This window comes from Ascochyta rabiei, chromosome 3 (assembly GCF_004011695.2).
Source record: "Ascochyta rabiei chromosome 3, complete sequence".
In the NCBI taxonomy this organism is placed as follows: domain Eukaryota; kingdom Fungi; phylum Ascomycota; class Dothideomycetes; order Pleosporales; family Didymellaceae; genus Ascochyta; species Ascochyta rabiei.
In genome coordinates, this window is record NC_082407.1 from 970,727 (window position 1) to 992,116 (window position 21,390).

Consider the following 21,390-nt stretch of genomic DNA (forward strand, 5'->3'; position numbering starts at 1 on the left):
CACTAATCCAACACAACGTCTCACTTGCTATCAGCGCAGCATGAAATAGGGCCCTACGTAGCACACACATCCTATCTAATTGCTCACATTCTTTCTCATATACAATGGATGGGGCTTAAAATCAAGTAAAACCCACTCTCTTCTCATTTACGTGTTATTCAACACATACATCACAAGTCAAACATAGGCTCAGGCTTAACTGTTATCTATCAACTGAGAACAACAAATACTCCAAATCATCTTCTGTTCACAACAGTACCAGCCAGTTCAAACATGACTGGAGGTGCAAATATCTCGACACGAACGTTTTCTCCGACACCGTGTGCAAGTTCGTGTGGCTTGGGTGGCGAGTAAACCTCTGGAGCTGGATTCTGGGTACCGTCAAGTTCGGCTTTGGCATCGACTGCCAATTCACCAGGCGCTATCTTGCCATGCCCTTGCAGTACTTGAAATGTTCCTAGGCACTTTTTTGTGTCTTCGTCCCTTCGCTTGCGCCACAAGAGCCACAAGCAGAGTACAATGCCGAACACAAGCAGACTAGCCCCGATGGTTACACCCGCTATCGTTCCAGGCGATGAAATAGTCGTAGTTTCTTCGGGCGTCGGGGCGGATTCTTCAGACAGCTTGGGTTGTATAGTGATGATGTTCGGTTCTGGCATTGGGTCCCTGAATACAGCCTGACTAATTTCGAACACATCGCGCTCAATCCACAGCTAGATAAGCCTCTTGAAGGAACACTCTGCCAAGTGCATATTGCGTTCTGTTTGCTGTCTTTCTCAAAGGAAAGTATCTTGTTGTGGTATTGAAGATGGGCCATGATGCTTCCAGGTCGAATGCCTTGTAGGGTATCTCGATAATGATCGCAGGGCTGGTACGTACACCAGCTCCGATTCGAAACTTCAGAGACCCTTCAATAGATTGTAGGGCATTGTGTGCGGCCGTAGTCAGGGTGTATCGTCCCGAATCCTCGTGGTAAGTGAGGTTGAGGACTGACGCGATTTGGTCGCAATCGTTAAACGGTAACCAGAGTTCAGGAACTGCGGTATCGAGGACAGCAGCAATTGCCGTGTTGAGTACAGTTATCGTCCCATCACGTAGAGATGCAGTGATGCCCTGGACGCCAACAATCACATCCGTTGCCGAAGTTACTGCAATGCTCTCGTTGGATCTGCGAGATTGATCGTAGCCACCCAGTACAAGGCTGCCTGGGGTCCTATCATAACCTGGGGGGAGTTAGCTGTGGAAAGTAGATGTGCGTGGTTAGACTCACGGTATGCAGCTCCAGCTTGGTAGCCAAACGACAAACTGGGGATGTATCCATGGTCCTTCAGCCCATGAAGAAACGATACTGGATGTTCCATCTCGTTCTTAGACATGGCCACCTGAGAGAGGCCAAGCCGTCCTAGCCAAAGTCGGGATAGCCCAAGTCTGCTTGGTGTCGAGTAAGCTCCCACAGCTTGCTGGTCTAAGGTGATGTTGTCGTTCGTTCCACCGATCAACGAGATCCCTGCTTTTTCATAACCATACAGACTGGTCCCGTCAAGTTCGAACTTCGTACCAGGCTCTAGATCGTACAAGCCCAACTCCTGCCATGTAGATGATGCATTGACATCAAAGCCAGGACTGGAGTCTGATGCGAATACTTCTGCACCGCGCGAGGTGCCACAGTCAGTGACAGGTATGCTCTGACAGTCACCCGTTCTAGGTACATATACTGTTTGGCTGTTCAAAGAGGGTAAAACGTGGAAATACTGTGGTGGTGTACCGACGTGTACGTAAAAGCTAGTACTAGCTTTAGTGATATGCTTGAACCTGTCGGAATACAGGATCCTTACGTAGACCATTGGCCATCGTTTCCTAGCCATTTACCTGAGTTTTGAACTACAATAGGAGTTGCTAGATCTGAGGCGTTACTCATACTGTTATACAGTTGTCGAGGTTAAAATTGTGGTTATAGCAACATCTTCTGAATGCCTGAAGCCTCAATGCTTCGTATGGTTTGAGATTTTAGGAGCTCAAGGACTGGTTACGCAGATCCAATACGACATAACAGAAGCAGACAAGGAAAGAACGATTCAATATCGTCAAAGACCAGGAGAAATCCTAAGATTTGAAAACATGAAGAGATGGGAAGGAGAGCTGCAGCATAAGTTGTATTACACATGCTGGCGCATTAATCGGTATGCCAATGGGCTCGGTGTGGCTCTCTCTGACCTTGGCTCGACTCACAGGGCTAGACGTTGAACAAAACCCGGCGAATGTGGACGTCCGCTGTGCCTCAACTCTGCATTTTCGATAGCAGAATGTTGGTCGCCGATCGGAACACTTCGATGCATCTGTAGGTGACCCGATCTTACAGGTTCATCGTGTTTGCCTTGCAGCGGCAGATGGAAGACTGAGGGCATCGCGTGTGGTGTCGCCTACACTTCTGGAATAGTTTAGAACTTCGATCTGCGAGCCGGTGCAGCAGTTGTCTGTGATCAACCAGGCCTACCCATGCTAATGACATGGCGTTAGTGGCTTCATCGCTTGCGAGAACAACTTTTATGGGAGACTCCGGTACCTTGAGCTGCTTGGACGCGAGTCCTGCCAAAGTCGGGCGTACTAACACTGCACCTTAGCCTCCAGGCAGGCTTGCTGTACGACACTGTAGATGTCTGTACTTGGCACTGACAGCAGTGGAGGTAAAGCAGTATATCTCTACAACATGATTTGTCACCGAAACTGTTGTGTGGATGGTAATGTTAGCTCCAACACACTCTTTATACCCTGCTAACAGCTATTACCGCTGGAGCATGTTGAAGAGCAAGCGACAGCGATCGTGAGGGCTCTGGGGGCGGATGGCTGTCAAGATGCGACTCCAGTGTACCCCTTGCTGAACCAACGGCTTTGCTACGAACCAAGAGTTTTCGCGGGAGAGATGTTCTCATTAGGACTCGGCGCGTTGGTGGCGGTGCTCGTGTGGAGTGATTTGAGAAGAACGAGGGTCTAGAGTCGGTGAAGGACGATTACGTCAACTCGACTGGAAGCGAGTGACACGCCTTCCCTGATCGAACGAAGGAACGATATCCCACGAACGCAACCGACACACCAACAATCTATTTCGAAGAAGTAGAAAATAAAGACCCGACAACACATCGCTATGTCTCCTTGATAGCAAGAGACCGAACTCATGCGGATCATTCAAGTTTTTCTTTGTCCGTATATCTAGTCTACGTGTGCCTTGCGGCAATCACAGTGGAAACGACACAAGGTTTCTCACACTGCAGTTGATACAGAAAAGAGACAAACAACCTCATGCTTATCCCAGCTGTTATCGGTTCGTCAAAAAGCAAAGTCAAATAGAACTTGTTTTGATTGCAATCTGCCAACTGCATGAACATTCGGGCGTGGCGAAAAATTTTCAAAAATCCCGACAGCTCCATTCTATAGGCAAACTCCTCAAAAATAAAGGCTCACTGGTTCATAAACCATGCGTCCCTCAGCAAACACATGACTGGCCTATAATGTGATGTTGTTTCCAACAAAGCTGCGAAGCTTTTCTCGTCAATACAGATGGCAGCGTGATATATTCTCGATCGCTATACACGTCTCAAAGTATCATCATGAAATCTTCCTTCCAGACACAGCCATTTCGTCAAAACCCTAAAGACTCGAGTGTTCTTCTCATTCCTATTGGTAACAGACCACTGTGACACAAGTGTCTTCCGAAAATACGTTCTTCTGAACGAAAACAAACCAAGATACAACAGCCCGTTTCTAGCGTCCCAACATGGTGAAGCTGACACGGAGACTCAGTGCACAGCATGCGAATGTTAGCGTAGTGGCGAAAAAGCCGTGGAATTCAACTCTAGCACTGGAGTCTCTCTGTGCTTTGCTATCACAGTAGCTCCTTCTTTCCAATCCCCGGAACAAAAGACAGTGACACTGTTCTGGCATGTGAACACCTATTGACGCCCCATAAAAACAAGTACATTGCTACTATAAAGTTAACAAAGACATCCAAATGACCCGTCGACTTCCACCCCAGAAAAACAAGGTCTGAACTTCAAAAAGAGCGCATCTTCCTCGCGTGTTCTGCGCTCTCCTTGCTCCAAAAGTCGCATGTCTTAAAACCTTGGACATCCCGTGCATGCTGTAAACCAAACTGCAGCTTGTTCGACATAAGGAAAAGAAATCCACTCTTCGCCGCTGCACTGGATCTCGGTTACATACTTCAACACAAGCCACGAAATCTACAAGGGCAATCCACCCAGTTCCTGCCGAGATGCGGTAACCGAGAAGCACAAGATGCACGCGGCAGTTGCGCAAGTCCGCTGAATTTCGACCATCTCAACACACTCGATGCATCCAAAAGACAGCAACAAATTACACATGCTTTGCGCCTCTCAGTCGCCACCATGGCTGTTGAAAGCCGGGTACCCGCGGAAGGTAGAAAACACGGAGACATGGATATGCAAGTCCACGGTGTGCTCTTCTTCAAGTCCTCGAGATTTGTAGGCCCTGACTGATCCTTTTCCCCGTCTCGTCAGATATATATCTGACCAAAAGCCCTCACCACGGCGTTACACGCCGCATTCAATCCAACACAGCACAAATACACGCGCCATGTTTCTAACCCGCTGTAAACCAGCTGGCAATCATCTCGTGGCACAGCAGAAAAGGGCAGGTCTTGGATGCATGTGATAGCATGTCTTGATTTACCGTCCACGCAGTTGACAAGAACTCGTCTACAACCCCATCAAGCAAGGTATGCGCATCGCATACCGCGTCGGCACGCACGCACAAGTTGCGAGGCGAGTGCAGGTGTCCAAAAGAGCGCCGCTGAAGACGCCGATGGGGCAAGTTTTGCGGTGTGTTGGATGGGAAGTTAGTTCGAAACCCCGCTGTTGAGCGCACGATGCAGCGACAAGGGATCAGCGGTTGTGTCAAGACATTGAAGGGCCCGGGGTATGAAGCAATGTCGACAAGAGGAGACTGGGTGAACGTCGGGTACAAAGAGCATATGTGCAGGGTGAAAAAGCTTGGATTCTATAAACGGGTGTTTTGCTCCAGAAGCGAAGGGCAAAGAAAAGCGCTGTTTCGCTAGGCGCCAAACACATCGCGCGCGCGCGCCCAGAGTAAAGTATCCATCTACGATGCGAAAGCAGTGCCGACCTCGTTGAGCGCGTTGCCGGACTCGTTGAGCAGGAACTTGAGACCACCCTCGTTGGTAGTAGGCGCAGCCATGTGCCAAGCGTACCTCTCGATCCAGCTCTGCTGGTCCATCCAGGGCAGGATCTCCTTGAGGAAGGCGGGCGCATCGCCCTCGGTGACGCCGAACTCGGTGATCCAGACGGGCTTGTTGAACGTCTTGTGGAAGTTTGTCATGTACGTCTTGAAGTCCTCGGCCTTGTCCCAGGCGTACCAGTGCGCGGTGACAAAGTCGATCTTGCAGTCCGAGCACCCGCTCATGAACGACTTGAGCCAGTTGATGCCCTTGTCGGCGCCGTCGCCGTTGGTGACGGCGGGCGATCCGATCTTTAGGGATCCAGCGAGCGGCTGGATGAACTTCTTGTGCGCGGTCACGGCGTCCGAGACGGACATGCAGGAGCCGCCGCCACTATGGTGTGTTAGGACATGGTTGAAGTGTGATTGGAGGTAAAAAGGGCACTTACCCGCACTGGTCAGGCTCATTGAAGGAGAGCACGTGCGAGACCTTGTAGTTCTTCTGTGCATTGGCGACGTTGGTGGCCCAGCCAGCCGTGCACCAGTCCTGGTTGGAGTGGAGGAGGGGGACATATTCAAGACCGCTGATGGGTGTGCCATCGATGACAGCCTCCCAGTCGTACATCCATGTTATCTGATCGTAGTTCTTGAACAACTGAGTGTATGTCGACCCAGCGACGCCGTTGTTTTGTTTGGGGAATGCAAGACCACGCTTGCCAGCGGAGGCGCGCTTGGTGGGGGCAGCCTCGGTCATGGCAGAGAGAGCAGCCAGGCTCAGAAAGAGAGTGGATTTGATAGACATTCTAATAAAGAGTGACGAGTGCTGAAAAGAGTGAAGCACTGGTGATCTTTGAGGGGGAATGAGTGTGGTGACAAAAGAGTGTCTTGTTGTAATCGGAACACAATTCAGAGTAGCTATATAGTATCCATATAGTCGACATGAATCGGAGATGAGAGCACGGTCCGCAGGTCCAGCTCCTGCACGTTGTCCGGGCGGAGTGTTGGCGTGGGTTGGCGTCAGCCATCGGCAGCTTGTGTTGTGTTTCAAAAACAAACGTGCAAAGTCCGGCTATGCAGGCCGCTCAACTGCAGTTCAAGAGTGAATCTCGACGCAGTCATGTTTGCAGTAGCATGAGGGATTTGTTGTTCCTCGACGTTGGATTCGCCGACTTTCCGTCTGTTGCATGCAGGAACAAGCCCGTCTCTTTCTCCAGGAACCAGCCGGCTTTGAGCAACGGCCTTTACATCGCATCTCAGTTTCCGCGTTTCCATTATCGCCCTGCTTGCGCCGCGCACGTCAGCCCAGTTATGCGCGCTGTTAGAGCAAGACATGGCATTCCAAGCTGTGCAACAGCGCACTCGGCGCCATACTTTGCTGTGCAGACGCCGATGCAAAGTTCGACTTGTGAAGAAGTATCGTGTGTGGGACTGCTCAGGCGCGGAAGCTTGCCAGTGGAGATCCGCCCGGCAGCTAGCGAGTTTTGGGCCTTGGGCATAAGCAGGAGCCGAACGGCTGTTGGCTGCTTTCACAAGCGTCGTCACCTCCTGTAATTTGCAAATGCGAGCCAAGAAAGACAAGACTCAACACCCTTGACGTGTCCCTAGATTCTGTTTGCTTTGGCGTCTGCAGGTCTCGCTGGTTCAGAATCTGCCAACAGTGCCCAGATTGGTGGGCGACAGCGATTGTCTGTGGAGGCGTCGAGGAAGCGCCGCGTCTTTGCCGTGTCTTTGCTGTGACTTCTGTCAGTGCGACTGTGGCAGCAGCGTGGCTTCCGATCGAGCCGGACTCGAGAGGGGCAGTCCTGGCACTCCTTCCTTCGATCGCCACACAGCGAACATTGCTCAAGGCGAGCACACAAAGACCCACGTCACCAAGTGCCCATGCTGGAGATGCTTCTCGTATCGAAAACTAAGAATATATTCTATATGACATCAGGGGTATACAACAAACCGATTTTCTCTATGATGTGAACGCGAGGTGATCTTGGATGCAGACATGGAGCAGAACAGCCGAGGACCATGTTCAGTGTGCGCCCAAGGCTTGCAGCGCAATGCGCAGCTCTTTGACGGCGGTCGCCGAATCGTCAAAATTCAGCGCCGAGATGGCCCACTTTGCATGTTTTTGTGCTTGCCTGATCGACTCCTCGTCGTCTCTGAAGGGTCCCTGCGATGAAGCTGGCGGTGGCGGTGGCGCTGCTGGCTGCGCATAGGGATTCTGACGTGGCGCAGAGTACTGCTGCGAGGGGGCAGTGGTCTGCGGCATGTGGTACGACTGTTGGGGAGGTTGAGGCGGGGGCGCAGAGAAGTGCTGCTGTGGCTGCTGTGGCTGCTGTGGCTGCTGAGCAAGTGGAGATGCATATGGGTTGAGCGGAGACGCTTGCTGTGGTGGCTGCGCCACTGGAGGAGGCGAGGCAGGATTTTGGTAAAAGCTCAAAGGATCAGAGGCTCCAGAAGGCTGTGGTGTCACCCCGGACGCGTCAGCCAGGTTGCCCAGGGAGGAGGTCAAGGGATCGTCTTCGGTCGAAGGTGCCGTGGGCAGGCCAGGGGCTGTGTTGTCTGATGTGAAGGTGGGCGGTGCTTCTGTCCTGGGGAAGTATCCGCCGCCCACTGAGACGACAGAGCCCTGGCGAGAGGTTGCCGGCTGGGAGATGGGAGACACGTCGTCATGCGTGTGTGATGCGTACCCAGAAGGCACCGTTGGCAGGGCAGGCGGCGGCGACAAGGCGGGACCAGAGAGCGTCGGCGAGGGCTGTGCGTGCGTGCTGGGTGCTGTCTCGACGTATGGCTGGTATGGGTTGGCCGAGGGCGGGTGCGGTGTGCCCTGGTTGATGCGCTGCACCTCAGGGTCGGCTGGGTCCAGCAGCGGCGGCGAGGGCGGCTGGTGCTCCTGCTCGTGCACGGGGTTCGTGGCGTTGGGGTCTTGGCCAGCCTTGATGGCCTTGAGTATGCGCAGGGCGTGGTACTTTGCGTACTTTGTCTTGGAGGCCAGCTCGACATCGTCCTTCTTCCAGATGGTGAGCATGTCGAGAAAGGTGGAGGCGGCAAGGAGGGTGTCGGCGGTGGTGGGCGTGACGCTGTTCTCGGCCATGTCCCTTTCGCCCCTCGCAAACGTCTGCAAGGCAAACTGCTCGCAGTAGGCGCTGGCAGCCACGTCGTCGAGCAGCGCGTCCTCGCCAGGCATGTCGGCCTTGGTCTGCTCGAGCCTCTCCATCAGGTCGGTCGTGTAGGCGGTGCATGCTGCGTCGGCCGAGTGCAGCCCGGCGCCGATGATCTTTTGCACCGTGTGGAAGCGTACTGCGAGCGGCGTCAGTGTTGCTGCTGTGGTTGCGGCTGTGGTTGCGGCTGTGGTTGCGGCTGTGGCTGCTGCTCTGCTTGCTGCTGTGGCTGCTGCTCAGTACTCACGCCAGTAGGTCACAATGGGTCTGAAGCGCTCGAGCTGCGCCGCGCGTTTGGCAAACGGCGCCAGCTGCAGCGGCTTGAGCTTGGCAGGTATCGCGTCGGCCATGCTTGCGGGATTCCGTGGGCGAGGAGCGAGGAGCGTGTCGTTGGGTGAAGTTGCTGCGCCTGACGCAATGCGCCATGTGGTCATACGCAGCCAGCCAGCCCCACTCTCCTGCTCGCCCCGCATTCGCATTCGAGCTATGGGCAGCTGTTCTCGGAGCTTCAGCTACAGGGCCGCGTTGAGGACAAGTTGCCTTTCGCGCGCCCGCTGCCGAGCTATGCGAGCACCGCTATACAAGTACACAAGCACCGGCTGCTGACACGCACTCCACCTCCATCCACCATCCAGCCCTCCCTCGCCCACCCCACCATGGTCCGTCTGTCCACCTACCTCGCCGCCACGGCCGCCCTGGCCCTCAATGCACAGGCCGAGAGCATGTACAGCAAGAAGTCGGGCGTCGTCAACCTCTCCGGCACCGACTACGACCGCGTCATTGCAAAGTCCAACTACACGTCGGCATGTCGCCCAACCTGCACGCCCAAGACCTAGCTGACCCTCGCCCAGATCGTCGAGTTCTACGCTCCGTGGTGCGGCCACTGCAAGAACCTCAAGCCCGCCTACGAAAAGGCTGCGCAGTCCCTCGCCGGCATTGCCAAGGTCGCCGCCGTCAACTGCGATGAAGAGATGAACAAGCCCTTCTGCGGCCAGATGGGCGTCCAGGGCTTCCCCACCCTCAAGATCGTACGACCGGGCAAGAAGCCGGGCAAGCCCACCGTCGAGGACTACCAGGGCCCGCGCTCGGCCAAGGGCATTGTAGACGCTGTCAAGGACAAGGTCCCCAACATCGTCAAGAGGGTACAGGACAAGAACCTCGACGCGTGGCTACAGGAGAACAAGGAGACAGCCAAGGCTATCCTTTTCAGCGACAAGGGCATAGTCAGCGCTACACTGAGAGCCCTGGCCATTGATTTCGCCGGTGTCGTTTCCCTCGCGCAGATCAAGAAGACGGAGAAAGCCGCCGTCGACAAGTACGGCATCACCGACTTCCCCTCTTTGATCCTCTTGCCCCCTGGCTCAGACGAGCCCATCAAGCACGAGGGCAAGCTCGAGAAGGACGCCATGGTCAAGTTCCTGTCGCAAGTCGCTCCGCCAAACCCAGACTGCCCTGGTCCCAAGGAGAAGAAGCCCAAGAAGGACAGCAAGAAGGAATCAAAGTCTTCCAGCAAGTTCGCCAAAGCCTCAGCTTCTCACAAGTCTGCAGACTCGTCTTCGGCTGCTGCGTCTGCCACAGAAGAGACTGTCCAAGAGCCTATCGCAGTGACCGAGTCTCCAGACCCGAACGTCAAGGACGAAGACACACCGGAACCTGTGGTTCTGCCTGTTGAAGACGCTAAGCCTGCCGTTCCCTCCATTGCCGATGCTGCTGAGCTCCAATCACTCTGCTTGAACGACCGAGCCAAGACCTGTATCCTGGCCATCCTGCCTCCAGACGACGCCTCTGATGCTGCCATGTCCGCCATGTCTGTCATTGCTACGCTGAGCGCTATCCACAAGAAGCACGGCAGCAAGCTCTTCCCCTTCGTCAGCGTCCCGCCATCGAACCCTCTTGCAGACACACTCCGATCTGAACTGAGCTTCGGAAACGACGACACCGTCCACCTCGTTGCGACCCACGGCAAACGTGCGTGGTATAAGAAGTACCCTGGTACCACCTTTGGTGCTCAAGAGGTTGAGCAATGGGTTGATGCTATTCGAATGGGCGAGGGCAAGAAAGAGAAGCTCTCGGCGACCCTGATTGCGTCTGGAGCACAGGAGGCAGTCAAAGAGAAGGTTGCAGAGAAGGAGCCTGTCCAGATCAATGTCGAGGAGATCTTGGAAGATACGCCTAATCACAACGAGCTTTAACCGTATCCCTAAGCGTACATGTGTATATTCTAGCATAGTATAGCCAGAGCGAATCTCACGTACGACTATGACCACAACTGTAACATTCTACCTTCCAAAGGAACGTGATCAACAAACCCATGAACAACTCTCCAAATCTGACCCGATTTCTGATTTCTGATTTCTAGGATCATCATTAGCGATAGGCATGGTCGTAAATGCTCAATTTCATAAAGGTGTTGTCATAATTGATCGTCTCAACATGCGTAGATACCGCCAAGCCTGTCTAGCTCCAGCGCACGTGCATGCATCCCAACCTCGCATGACCATCAATCTTGAACGTCAACACCAAACTTCTCATCACAATGTCCATACGGTAGTCTGAACGATTAGGGTACTTCCTAACGCAGTCTAACCAAACATGGCGCCCGCCACGCCCTTCAATGCCGCTGAAATCACGGAGAAGGCGCGGCGCGACCTGCTTCTTCTGCTCGAAGGTGTAAGGCAGCCAGCGATGCCGCAAGATCAGCCACTTGGACTAACACCATATGTGTACAGATAAGAGGAAAGAAGAACTTGGTGTTGGAGAAGGCGCTTGCAGGTCCGTTGAACTTGCTGGTCAAGTTCTCTACGCTCCAGGAATATGGCGTGGATAAGCCGTTCTTCCTCGAGAACGACAACGTCGATGCGAGTCAGAGGAATGTAGTATTCCTTGTGAGGGGAGAGAAAGCGAAGACGGTCATGAGGGTTGCTGGTACGTGCATTAATTCCGTGACAAGAACTGAAAAGACGCTGTGCTCAGCAATGTGTTGGCAGCATCTGTAAATACCAATTTTTGGAAAGCTAACCCTGAGCAGACCAAATCAAACGCATACGAAGAGAAAGCGAAACCGAGCACGAATTCTCAATCTTCTGGGTCCCAAGGCGCACAATCGTCTCGGACCAACTGCTCGAAGAAGCCGGCGTGCTTGGTGAGGCCAGCGTCAGCGAGTGGCCACTGTTCTTCGTCCCTCTAGCTGATGACGTGCTGTCTCTTGAAATTGAAGATACAGTGTCGGACCTATACCTTGTAGGTTCCTACGTCCCATCTCCGGTCGCTTGTGACTAACTCTTCTCAGCGTAAGGATCCTACATCAATATACATAGCAGCAAAGGCACTCATGTTGCAACAACGCAAGTATGGTCTCTTTCCGCGAATAGTTGGTAAGGGCGACAACGGCAAACGCCTCGCCGACCTTCTCATCCGGATGCGCACCGAAGTTGCAGCAGGTGAAACACCAAGCAATACTGGCCCATCATTCCTTGGTCTATCTCCCAGTACCACCATCGACAGCCTGATCATCATCGACCGGGAAGTCGACTTTCCCACCGTGTTACTCACTCAACTGACCTATGAGGGCCTTATCGACGAAGTCTTCAATATCTCTGCCAACCAAACCGAAGTTGATTCATCAGTTGTTGGCGGCGCAGCACCACAACCCGGCCAGACAGGCTCAGCATCCACCAGCATGAAGCGCAAGATCATGATCGACCCCAAGGACAACCTCTATAGCGAGTTAGGCGACGCCAATTTTGCCATTGTAGGATCCCTCCTCAATAAGGTGGCGCGCCGGCTGCAGTCGAGCACAGAGCGGAACAGCCTGGCCGCGAAATCGACTTCCGAATTGCGCGACTTTGTTGCCCGCCTTCCAGGCTACCAAGCCGAGCAGGCCAGCTTGAAGTTGCACACCTCTCTCGCAGAAGAGATAATAAAATACACCCGCACAGACACATTCACGCGTTGTCTCGAAGTGCAGCAAAACCTCATGTCCGGCGCCGACCCCAGCACACAGCACGACCTCATCACCGAACTGATCGACCGTGGCACGCCGCTCCCCACCATACTACGCCTCCTTTGTCTCGAGAGCACGACAAATGCTGGCATCCGCGCCAAAGACCTGGACGTTTTCAAACGCGCCATCATTCAAGCTTTCGGCCCCCAGCACCTGCTCACCCTCCAGTCTCTCGAGAACATGTCGCTACTAACCCCACGCGGCGGCGCCACCCTGGCCGGCGGAACAGGCAGCTCCGTAAAACCCGGGAGCGTAACAAACTACACGCCTCTGCGCAAGACGCTGCGCCTCTGGGACGACGAAGTCAACGAAGCCAGCCCCAAAGACATCAGCTACACCTTCTCCGGCTACGCCCCGCTGAGCGTCAGAATCGTGCAGTCCATCATCCAGAAGCAGACACTCGCCAACGCTATCAAACCGCCCACCACGCCCGGCGCGCCGCTGAGCTCCAACCCGCTAGCCCAGGGATGGAGGATGTTTGACGACTCGAGCAAGTACGTCCGCGGCGCTACCTTCAACGAGGTGCAGACGGGCAACGTGAGCCAGAAGGCGCTGAAGGCGAGGCAGATGCTGAGCGGGCACGGCGAGGGCGGCAAGACGGTCGTCGTCTTCTTCCTGGGCGGCGTGACGAGGGCTGAGATTGCGGCGCTAAGGTGGGTGGGTGGGAAGTTGGCGGAGAGCGGCGGGGAGGGCAGGGGGAGCAGGATTGTGGTTGCCTGTACGAATGTGTTGACGGGCGATGGGCTGGTGGATGGGGCGACGGAGAAGGGCATGTTCAAGGCGTAGAAAGAGGGCTTTGGTACGTAGTAATGACCGAAACTTGCGCTATGACTGCTATGTGCACTTGTGAATCTATCATAGTCCTTTCAGACACTTGAGCGACGTTACTATTTGCACTTCGGGTATCACACGTTCACGCATAGTACAAATATGCAAGATGGTTGTAACATCGAACGTTCATTCAATTTTCCTTTCCTTCCGCTCTCGACTGTATCTTTCCGCCCGGCATGCATCATTTTCGCAAGACATGCATCAGTCGTCAGGGCATCGTCATGACAAGTACATAAGATACTTTTTTTGCTTTGCGGCTCCCCACCTCCCATAAATGCCGAAGAGAACCGCAGGAAAGGGAAAGGAGGTAGAACCAAACACACCAAGTCTATCGTTAAATGCCGCACAAACATTGAAACTCCGTTCGCAGCGCTAGCGCACGAGGCAGTGGGCAGTCTGGGTATATGCCCACTTGCATCTGCGGCCAGCCTGGCCCGACATCCCTGTCATTAAAGCGTCCACGCTTATCGGGTGGAGAAGGCCTTGGTAACGACGCGCTTGAGCGCAAGCTCCTTCTTCTTAAGGTCCTCGGCGGTGGAGTCTTCAATCTCGAGTTGGGCCATAGCATCAGAGAGAGCAGACTCGATCTTCTCCTTCTGGCCGCGCTTGAGGCGGATGGCAGTAGTGGGGTCCGAGACCATCTCCTCAACACGGGAGATGTAGGACTCGAGCTGTTGCCTGCCCTCGAACTTCTTGGAGAAAGCCTCGTCGGAGCTCTTGAACTTGGCGGCGTCGTTGATCATGTTCTCGATGTCGGTGGACGAGAGCTTACCAACAGCGTTGGAGATGGTGATGTTTGCGCTGCGGCCGGAGGTCTTCTCGGTGGCGGTGACCTTGAGGATACCGTTGACGTCGACCTCGAAGACAACCTCGAGAACGGCATCACCAGCCTTCATGGGAGGGATGGGAGCGAGGGTGAACTCTCCGAGAGAGGTGTTGTCCTCGCAGTTGACACGCTCACCCTGGAAGACGGGGAACTGGACGGTCTGTTGGTTGTCGGCAACTGTAGTAAATGTCCTCTGTGTTCTCGTTAGCATAGGTACCTCTCAGGGTGGTTGTGGGAGCGGGAAGGGTGGAGGGGAGGTCAAAATTCGGAGGACCTCAGATCCCGTCACTCCAAATTTGAGAACTGCAACCTGGGACCTAGAGGCACTCGAAATACCAACTCTGAACCCAGGATGAGAAAATCGCAAGTTCCGATTGCCAGAAATGGATGATCTCAAGATGGATCGAGAAGGAACTCGAGGTGCCAGACCATCGTCCAGAATGCAAAAATCGGGAATTAGATTTTGCCTGATTGGAAATTTGGCAGAAAATCGGGAGTAGCTCAGGGCAGTGGGGGGATCTCACCTTCTTGACTATAAGTTGGTTAGTGAATACAGTGGGAAAAGTGGGGACCAGAGATCACATACTAGTAGGAACTGTGTTACCACGGGGAACAACGGGAGCGAAGATGTTACCCTCCATGGCGACACCGAGGGAGAGGGGAACGACATCGAGAAGCAGGAGGTCAGCAGTCTCGGCAGAGGTGGCCTTTCCGGAGAGGATACCAGCCTGGACGGCGGCACCGTAGGCAACAGCCTCATCGGGGTTGATGCTCTTCTCGAGCTTCTTGCCACCGAAGAAGTCGCTGAGGAGCTTCTGGATCTTGGGGATACGAGTGGAACCACCAACAAGGACGATCTCGTCAACCTTGCTCTTGTCGATCGCGGCATCCTTGAGAACCTGGCCAACGGGCTCGAGGGTTCCGGCAAAAGCCTTCTGGTTCAGGTCCTCGAAACGAGCACGGGTGATGTTGGCGTTGAAGTCCTCACCGTCGAACAGCGAATCGATCTCGACAGTGGTCTGGGTAGCGTTGGAGAGAGTACGCTTGGCACGCTCGCAAGCAGTTCGGAGACGGCGGAGAGCGCGAGGGTCGCTGGAGATGTCTACGATGGTTGCTTGGTTAGTTTCCATTGTCAATGTGCTTCTGATTTGAACAGTATCGATCATAGCGGGTCTTGTTAGGGTATGAAACTCCAGAGGGTGCATATGAAAAGTCCTTTCACCACGGGCGACTCGGCGAAGATGCACAGGTATCTTGCGATGGCTGTCAAGCTCTCCTGCACTGGTGTAGTCCTTCTCGTAAAGGTCACAGCGGTGAGAGCTGTTTGCGACGGCTACATCGCGCTGCTTCTTCTTGTCCTTGTACCGGGCCTTGTTGAACTTGGTGCGCTGGGCAGCAAACTCTGGTGTAGGGTTGGCCCTCTTTGCGGCAGTGTCGGCTTTGGCCTAGGCTCGGAGTCTGGCGTTCGTTTGAATTCGCCTCTTTTCAGCGATGGCATTAAGCTCCTCAGACGTGAGGTCCAGACCATCAATATGCTCAAGAAGTGGGCTGTGAGTACATAGCCCACCCCAAGGCAGTTCCTCGCAATCCCAAATTGAATTGTCGCCGAGGTGTCCATTATTCTTGGTTGTAGACACCATACACTAAGAAATGGCTGAGTGCAGCTTCAAGAGCAAGATAGAGTGCCCGAAAGCAAGGCTGGTTGGCAGGTTGAGAGATAGGACAGTGAGCCAGGATGATGTTGTGGCCGAGGACAAAACCATCGTCAATGGCTTTAAGGATATCGTGAGCCTGCATGCATGAGGCGGTAATCCTTGAACCGGCCGCGAAGACCGAATTGTGAGGCAGTCGCAGAACCGCAATAAAGGAGTGGTAAAAGCCCTTTTTGACGAAGACATGAAGGTAGAGACCCCAGGAGTTGTAGGGCATTTGGTCTTGATCTTGATCGATGTCGAGGCTGACGGATGCAAACCACGCAAGCGAAGGAGGACCAGTCTGAATGACAGCCAGAAGACCGGCAGAGAATAAGGATCCGGCAGTATTGGAGGTGGACACGAAGACATCCTCGGTAGAGAAGACAGCATCGAACTGAGGGTTGTGATAGCTTGGGTGCGAGAGGCAACTCCAGGCAACGCCGAGCAGGAATGCATCCTTGGAGGTTGGATGCAGGACCAGAATGTGGGCGGCAAGGCCTTTTCATAGGCCTTGCCATACTTACGAAGCAGTTGCAGGACATGATAGGAAGTTGCACCCTCTGAGTTGATAAAGAAAGAAAGACTTACCTTTCTTGTGGCGCTTGAGGAACTCCTTCTTGAAGTGTTCAAGAAGGGCAGTGTCAAAGTCGGAGCCACCCAAATGTGTGCTTGAAGAATACGTTAGTCACTGCGTATCAGTTTGTGAAGGGTTGGGGAGCACGTACTCTCCAGCAGTAGCCTTAACGGTGAAGACACCACCCTGGATGTGCAGAAGGGAGACATCGAAAGTACCACCACCGAGATCGTAGATGAGGACGTTCCTCTCCTTCTCGGACTTTCCGGAGCCGAGACCGTAAGCGATAGCGGCAGCGGTAGGCTCGTTGATGATACGGAGAACGTTGAGACCAGCAATGGCACCGGCGTCCTTGGTAGCCTGACGCTGGTTGTCGTTGAAGTAGGCGGGGACGGTGATGACGGCCTTCTCGACCTTCTTGCCGAGCTTGGTCTCAGCAACCTCCTTCATCTGTTGATTGTATTAGTGGGTGCCCCTCCAAATTCGTTCGCGCGTAGATCGTACCTTGACGAGGACCATGGCGGAGATCTCCTGGGGGGAGAACTGCTTGGTCTCGCCCAGGTACTCGACCTGGACCATAGGGGAGTCGCCAGCGGCGATGACCTTGAAAGGCCATGACTGGATGTCCTTCTTGACGGTCTCGTCGTCGAAACGGCGACCAATGAGACGCCTGAAAAGGTCAGCGATTTCATCTCGAGCGACGTTTCGCAGGCAAAAAAAAATACTCACTTGACGTCGAAGACGGTGTTCTCAGGGTTCATAGCAGCCTGGTTCTTGGCTGCCTCACCAATGAGACGCTCCTCGCTGGTGAACGAGACGAACGAGGGGGTGGTGAAGCTACCCTGCTCGTTGGCAACTATGGGAAAAGTCGTTAGACGGCGGTCATGGTGGACTCAGAGAGGTGGGCGCATACTGATCTCGACATTGGTGCCCTCGTAGTTGGCAACGCAAGAGTAAGTTGTGCCTTCAGAAAAGTTAGCAGGTCATTGTGGGGTAATATTCGACATTGCGAGTGTGCGCACCAAGATCGATGCCAATGGCACCCTCGTAGACTTCGTCGCTCATATTGGATATATTTTACAGGAACGACCTGAAAAACTTTTGGGAGAGAGGAGTGGTGGAGGGAGGTGGGAGGCGGTGGGAGCTTTTCACACACGCTTATAGAATGAAAAATTGTGGTGCTCGCCCGCAGCATAGCGCTTTGGCCGCGAAGCCAAGACTTCAAGCGTGCAAAACCGCAAAATTGATTCGCCGATTGCAGGCCTATCGATAGGGAACAGTAGCAACCGAGGCGAATTGGGACCCATACTTTTCTGCCGAGTGTTGAACAGGTTGTCCGTCTCTCGCATGCAGAAAGATCCGGCTACATTGTCTCAGCGGCAGCCCCTGAAGCAGTATAGCTGGAAACTTTCAGCGTAACTGTTACTGCTCTTCAGATTTGGGTGAAGTAGCCGAAGTCTCTAAACGTCTTTACAGGTTGCAATGGTTAGGAGAATAGCATTAAATACTTCCTATGTTATCAAGGATTGTTGGCTTGTAGACGGGCTTTCCTGCAGTGCGTGAGTTCGTGTGCCGGAGAGACTGACAGTCGTTTTGATGGGTTTCGTACGGCCGGTCGATTCACATAAAACCATAGTGCTCCACGTCGACCTGTGGACTCGACATGCGAACAGCAATTGTGTGGATCGCCAAAGAATGTATTGCTCGTTGCTGGGTATAATATTGGGTCTCCAAGCTCATGTAGCCGTAGGAATTACGCCTTGGTCTTCGCGACCTCAAAACAAACTAACGCCATACACCCTCATGACATGCTTTCTTCTACGATCACACAGCACTTAGACCTGATTATCGTGGAAGACAAAGCTCAAGTCCCTCGGTCTCTGCGTGTTGTACCTGACGAAGTTGTCATCTCCCGGTGGCCTTTCCTTCTTCGTGTTGCTTGTGAGCATGCTTTGCAGACTGACACACACGCTTTCCACATTGTGCACAGGGCTCCAACCTTGCTTGTCAAGCAGGTCGAGGCAGATGATGCCGTTGGTGTAGATGTGTGGGTGCCAGGGTATCGGGTGCGACTCGTCTTTTACGAACACTACTTCGGGGGCCTGAGACAGGGTTAGCTACTGGGCGAAAGCAGCTGTTGGGGAGCTTGTGGAGATCTATGAAGGGTGAAGGGTGAGAGCGCACCTCGATGGGATAATTCTGGCTAAAGGTGAACTTGAGTCTGTATGTCTCGCCCGCATAAATGGGGTTCGCGTCAAGCACTTGAAGATCCACGAGCCAGCTCTCGAGATTGTCTGCTTTTATGAGTGTTATCCCGGGCGGGAGCTGCCCTTGCATCTAGAGCAAGCAGTCAGCATGCGAAAGGAATACGGTCGTATGGATGGTGATTAAAAGGTCGTAATGCAGCTGCCTAGATTGACGCACCTTTGTCAACTCCTGTGTACATGTCAACCGTGAACTGTAGGTCGGGGAAGCTCTCGAGGCTTCCGTTGACTGCAGGTCTTACCTTGCCTAACCGCCTAGTTGCAAACATTGTGGTAGTGTTGTGGAACGACTAGAGGCACAGTCACACCGGCAGCCCGAAGACAGTCGATGCTGGCTAGGGTTGCGTTTGAGTGTTTGCGACTGGTCGCTGTCCGTATACAAGGCAGCTGGTGCTGGCTGAGGTGGGGGAGGGGCAGAGCAAACGCTTTCTGACCGAGCGCAGAACCACAAATGGCTCAGGTTGGGAGTTTCTCTAAAAACAAGTTTGGAGAGAGTTGGAGAAGCAAAGTAGTCGTCGAGAAGGCCGTGTCTGAGCAGCTCGTAACGTGTTGCGAAAGCTTGAGCTCGACCCACGCGTGAGGAACCACCGCCCTAGCCGTTCATACACGAGCCGGCTTGGCGAGTATGTCATAGCATTGTAGTTTATTGAGTAGAAAGAGTTGTGCATTCTTTCACGTAGAGTAATATTTCTAATCGAGCCGAAAACCATACGCCTTGCGTCGCTTTTTCCAGCCCACGATGTACACCTAACACGACCAAAACTCCGATATAAGATACATGCGCTGTATTTGCGACTGAACATTGCACTGTACAAAAGAAGGGAATTCTGGAGAAAACAACGCTAAAAGAACTACGAGTAGAAGGCTCCTTTTTGAAAGCTCTCTACTCCCATATCGCCAGCCTTGCCTTCGACCTTTGGCCCCTCGACTGATTCCCCAGTCATGGTAGCAGTCCGGCTCGGGGCGCTGCTGCTTGTCATGGTCTGTGCTCTGCTGCCTGCTGGACTGCCACTCTGACTTCCGCTTGTGATCTGAGCAGGCTGCTTGCGCTGAATCGTCTCCAAATAGATACCGGGAAGGTATCCCATTCTTCCGTCTCTCGAGCGACATCTCCACCACTCTGATGCATTACCCATAGGATCGCTCTTGCTCAACACCGCAACCATGTCGCCCTTCTTGATTGACAAGTCCATGCCAGACATGTTCGAGTCCGGTGTAAAGTCGTACAGCGCACGGCAGAACTCGAGCTTATTCGGATCGACAGTCTCTGCAGCCTGTGGATTCTCCAGCATGCGTCGCTTCTCTGCCTCCTCTTGCGACCGTGCGAGGGCCTTGATCAGCTTGCCCATCAGATACGGCAGACCGAAGACAGCGGCGATGAAGAAGAAGAAGGGCTTCTTCGAGGGTTTCGGGGGCGCTGGCGAGCCGTCAGGCAACTTTCCTGTAAACGCAGCGAAGCCTGCAGGTGTCAATCCCATCGCATCCGCTGGTAGAGGCCGCCCTGTGAGTTTCGCAATCGCCGTCCGTATCCATCGCATGACTGTGTAGATGCCCAGTACGGAGCCGAGTGTCTGTCGTAGGTTGCCAAACTGCTCGGCGACTGAGACCATGGCTATACGGATGTCAGTTCTGCTCAGTCGCAACTACGAGTCCGTACGCACCGAAGAAGGAGGAATGTGTGGCCATGTACGTGCTCTGCAGCATCTGCGCAAAGCCTCCGAATGCGCCGACAATGTTCTCGATCAGCTGGAATGTTGCCTGCGTGCTCTGGCTGAACGACTGCGTGAGACTCTGCGGGTTGTTCGGGTCGCCGGGCATGCCCATGCCGCCGTACATGCCGCCCATTCCCATGCCGTTCATGCCACCATACATGCCACCGTATCCACCGCCGTACATTGAGCCCATCGAGCCCATGCCACCGAAGCTCGAGTACGGCGAGCTGTAGCCGCCGCCATAGCTGCTGTAGGGCGAGGCGCCGTAGCCCCTGTTCATGTTGGAGTACGTCGAAGCGTTTCTGTTTGCGACCGCGCCGAGCGAATCTGGTACTGATGGCAGTGGTGGAGGTGCGCCCGCCGACGGTGCGGCTGATGTTGTTGTGCTGCTACTCGACCCTGCGAGACCTGCTGCTCTGTTAGATGCGATCGGCGCAGGCAGAGTCTCCGGCGACTCACCAACCGAGGCACTGGTTGCGCCTCCACTTGTTTCCCACGGCTTTGGCGGTGACGGGGCAGACATATCCAAGGGCCTTTCGTTACCGCACGCTCGTCCACAGGCCGGTTGTCGCGATGGAGTGCGCTGCTGATAGCGTCGAGGTCGGATGTCGCGCCGACGTCAAAGGCGTCAAAGGCGTCAAAGGCTGCGAGATGCGGTTCCGGTCGGTCGAAGCGAGTTTGCGGGGTTCGCTTGGGTGCGTAGTGGCTGGTGATGTGGTCTGGTGACCCCTGTGAATGGAACCGCACGCTGCAAAAAGAATCCAAGGGTAGGGTATCAAGAAGTGACTGGGGAGAGGCGTGAGTGTCGTGCGGAAGCGTGCGATCATGTGGTCGTGATCGCGTGGGATGCGGCAAGTCTTCCACAGACCGACGGCAATCTTGCCTCGGTCTCGGGCACTGTCTTGACTCTTGGGCAAGCACATGCTGCGCGAGTCATCGCCACCCTACGCTCACACCACCCGCCTGCACAAACCCTCCGCGATTCGGAGCGTCTCTACACATCGGGCGCTCCGTACAGCGCGATAACGAATTGAAGTCGGTCTCTGCTGTGCGACGTCTGCCTCCCTATCAAGTTCAACAACGGTCATCTTGGCTTCGCGACGCACTACACACCAAGCAACTT

The 21,390-nt window shown here is 54.0% G+C and overlaps 9 protein-coding genes across 9 annotated transcripts, besides 1 other annotated feature; 2 read left to right on the forward strand and 7 right to left on the reverse strand.

Annotated features, from left to right (window-relative positions):
• Positions 1–236: 236 nt before the first annotated feature.
• Positions 237–659, reverse strand: EKO05_0001952 (uncharacterized protein; the record flags this gene model as incomplete). Its single annotated transcript, XM_059635808.1, has 1 exon — positions 237–659. One exon carries the CDS (start codon positions 657–659, stop codon positions 237–239), a length of 423 nt encoding a protein of 140 aa, XP_059491791.1.
• A 43-nt stretch (positions 660–702) lies between these two features.
• Positions 703–1,844, reverse strand: EKO05_0001953 (uncharacterized protein; the record flags this gene model as incomplete). The annotated part of the gene is made up of 2 exons (XM_059635809.1): positions 703–1,223; positions 1,271–1,844. The coding sequence occupies 2 exons, from the start codon at positions 1,842–1,844 to the stop codon at positions 703–705; spliced, it is 1,095 nt and encodes a 364-aa protein (XP_059491792.1).
• A 3,289-nt stretch (positions 1,845–5,133) lies between these two features.
• EKO05_0001954 (uncharacterized protein) lies at positions 5,134–5,962 on the reverse strand (the record flags this gene model as incomplete). Its single annotated transcript, XM_038942284.2, has 2 exons — positions 5,134–5,602; positions 5,658–5,962. 2 exons carry the CDS (start codon positions 5,960–5,962, stop codon positions 5,134–5,136), a joined length of 774 nt encoding a protein of 257 aa, XP_038795418.2.
• A 1,269-nt stretch (positions 5,963–7,231) lies between these two features.
• On the reverse strand, positions 7,232–8,713 carry EKO05_0001955 (uncharacterized protein; the record flags this gene model as incomplete). Its single annotated transcript, XM_038942214.2, has 2 exons — positions 7,232–8,502; positions 8,611–8,713. The coding sequence occupies 2 exons, from the start codon at positions 8,711–8,713 to the stop codon at positions 7,232–7,234; spliced, it is 1,374 nt and encodes a 457-aa protein (XP_038795419.2).
• Positions 7,515–7,549: a tandem repeat.
• A 306-nt stretch (positions 8,714–9,019) lies between the features above and the next one.
• On the forward strand, positions 9,020–10,555 carry EKO05_0001956 (Protein disulfide-isomerase; the record flags this gene model as incomplete). The annotated part of the gene is made up of 2 exons (XM_038942282.1): positions 9,020–9,139; positions 9,215–10,555. 2 exons carry the CDS (start codon positions 9,020–9,022, stop codon positions 10,553–10,555), a joined length of 1,461 nt encoding a protein of 486 aa, XP_038795420.1.
• A 400-nt stretch (positions 10,556–10,955) lies between these two features.
• On the forward strand, positions 10,956–13,152 carry EKO05_0001957 (Vacuolar protein-sorting-associated protein 33; the record flags this gene model as incomplete). Its single annotated transcript, XM_038942270.1, has 4 exons — positions 10,956–11,033; positions 11,093–11,288; positions 11,392–11,603; positions 11,653–13,152. 4 exons carry the CDS (start codon positions 10,956–10,958, stop codon positions 13,150–13,152), a joined length of 1,986 nt encoding a protein of 661 aa, XP_038795421.1.
• A 509-nt stretch (positions 13,153–13,661) lies between these two features.
• EKO05_0001958 (Heat shock protein ssb1) lies at positions 13,662–17,356 on the reverse strand (the record flags this gene model as incomplete). Its single annotated transcript, XM_059635810.1, has 9 exons — positions 13,662–14,216; positions 14,548–14,555; positions 14,610–15,125; positions 16,306–16,385; positions 16,443–16,741; positions 16,796–16,961; positions 17,021–17,147; positions 17,205–17,255; positions 17,314–17,356. The coding sequence occupies 9 exons, from the start codon at positions 17,354–17,356 to the stop codon at positions 13,662–13,664; spliced, it is 1,845 nt and encodes a 614-aa protein (XP_059491793.1).
• A 770-nt stretch (positions 17,357–18,126) lies between these two features.
• Positions 18,127–18,824, reverse strand: EKO05_0001959 (N-terminal E2 ubiquitin-conjugating enzyme; the record flags this gene model as incomplete). Its single annotated transcript, XM_038942275.1, has 4 exons — positions 18,127–18,393; positions 18,476–18,628; positions 18,716–18,727; positions 18,798–18,824. 4 exons carry the CDS (start codon positions 18,822–18,824, stop codon positions 18,127–18,129), a joined length of 459 nt encoding a protein of 152 aa, XP_038795423.1.
• Positions 18,825–19,406: 582 nt separating this feature from the next.
• Positions 19,407–20,790, reverse strand: EKO05_0001960 (Peroxisomal membrane protein PAS20; the record flags this gene model as incomplete). Its single annotated transcript, XM_059635811.1, has 3 exons — positions 19,407–20,167; positions 20,217–20,675; positions 20,727–20,790. The coding sequence occupies 3 exons, from the start codon at positions 20,788–20,790 to the stop codon at positions 19,407–19,409; spliced, it is 1,284 nt and encodes a 427-aa protein (XP_059491794.1).
• Positions 20,791–21,390: the final 600 nt, after the last annotated feature.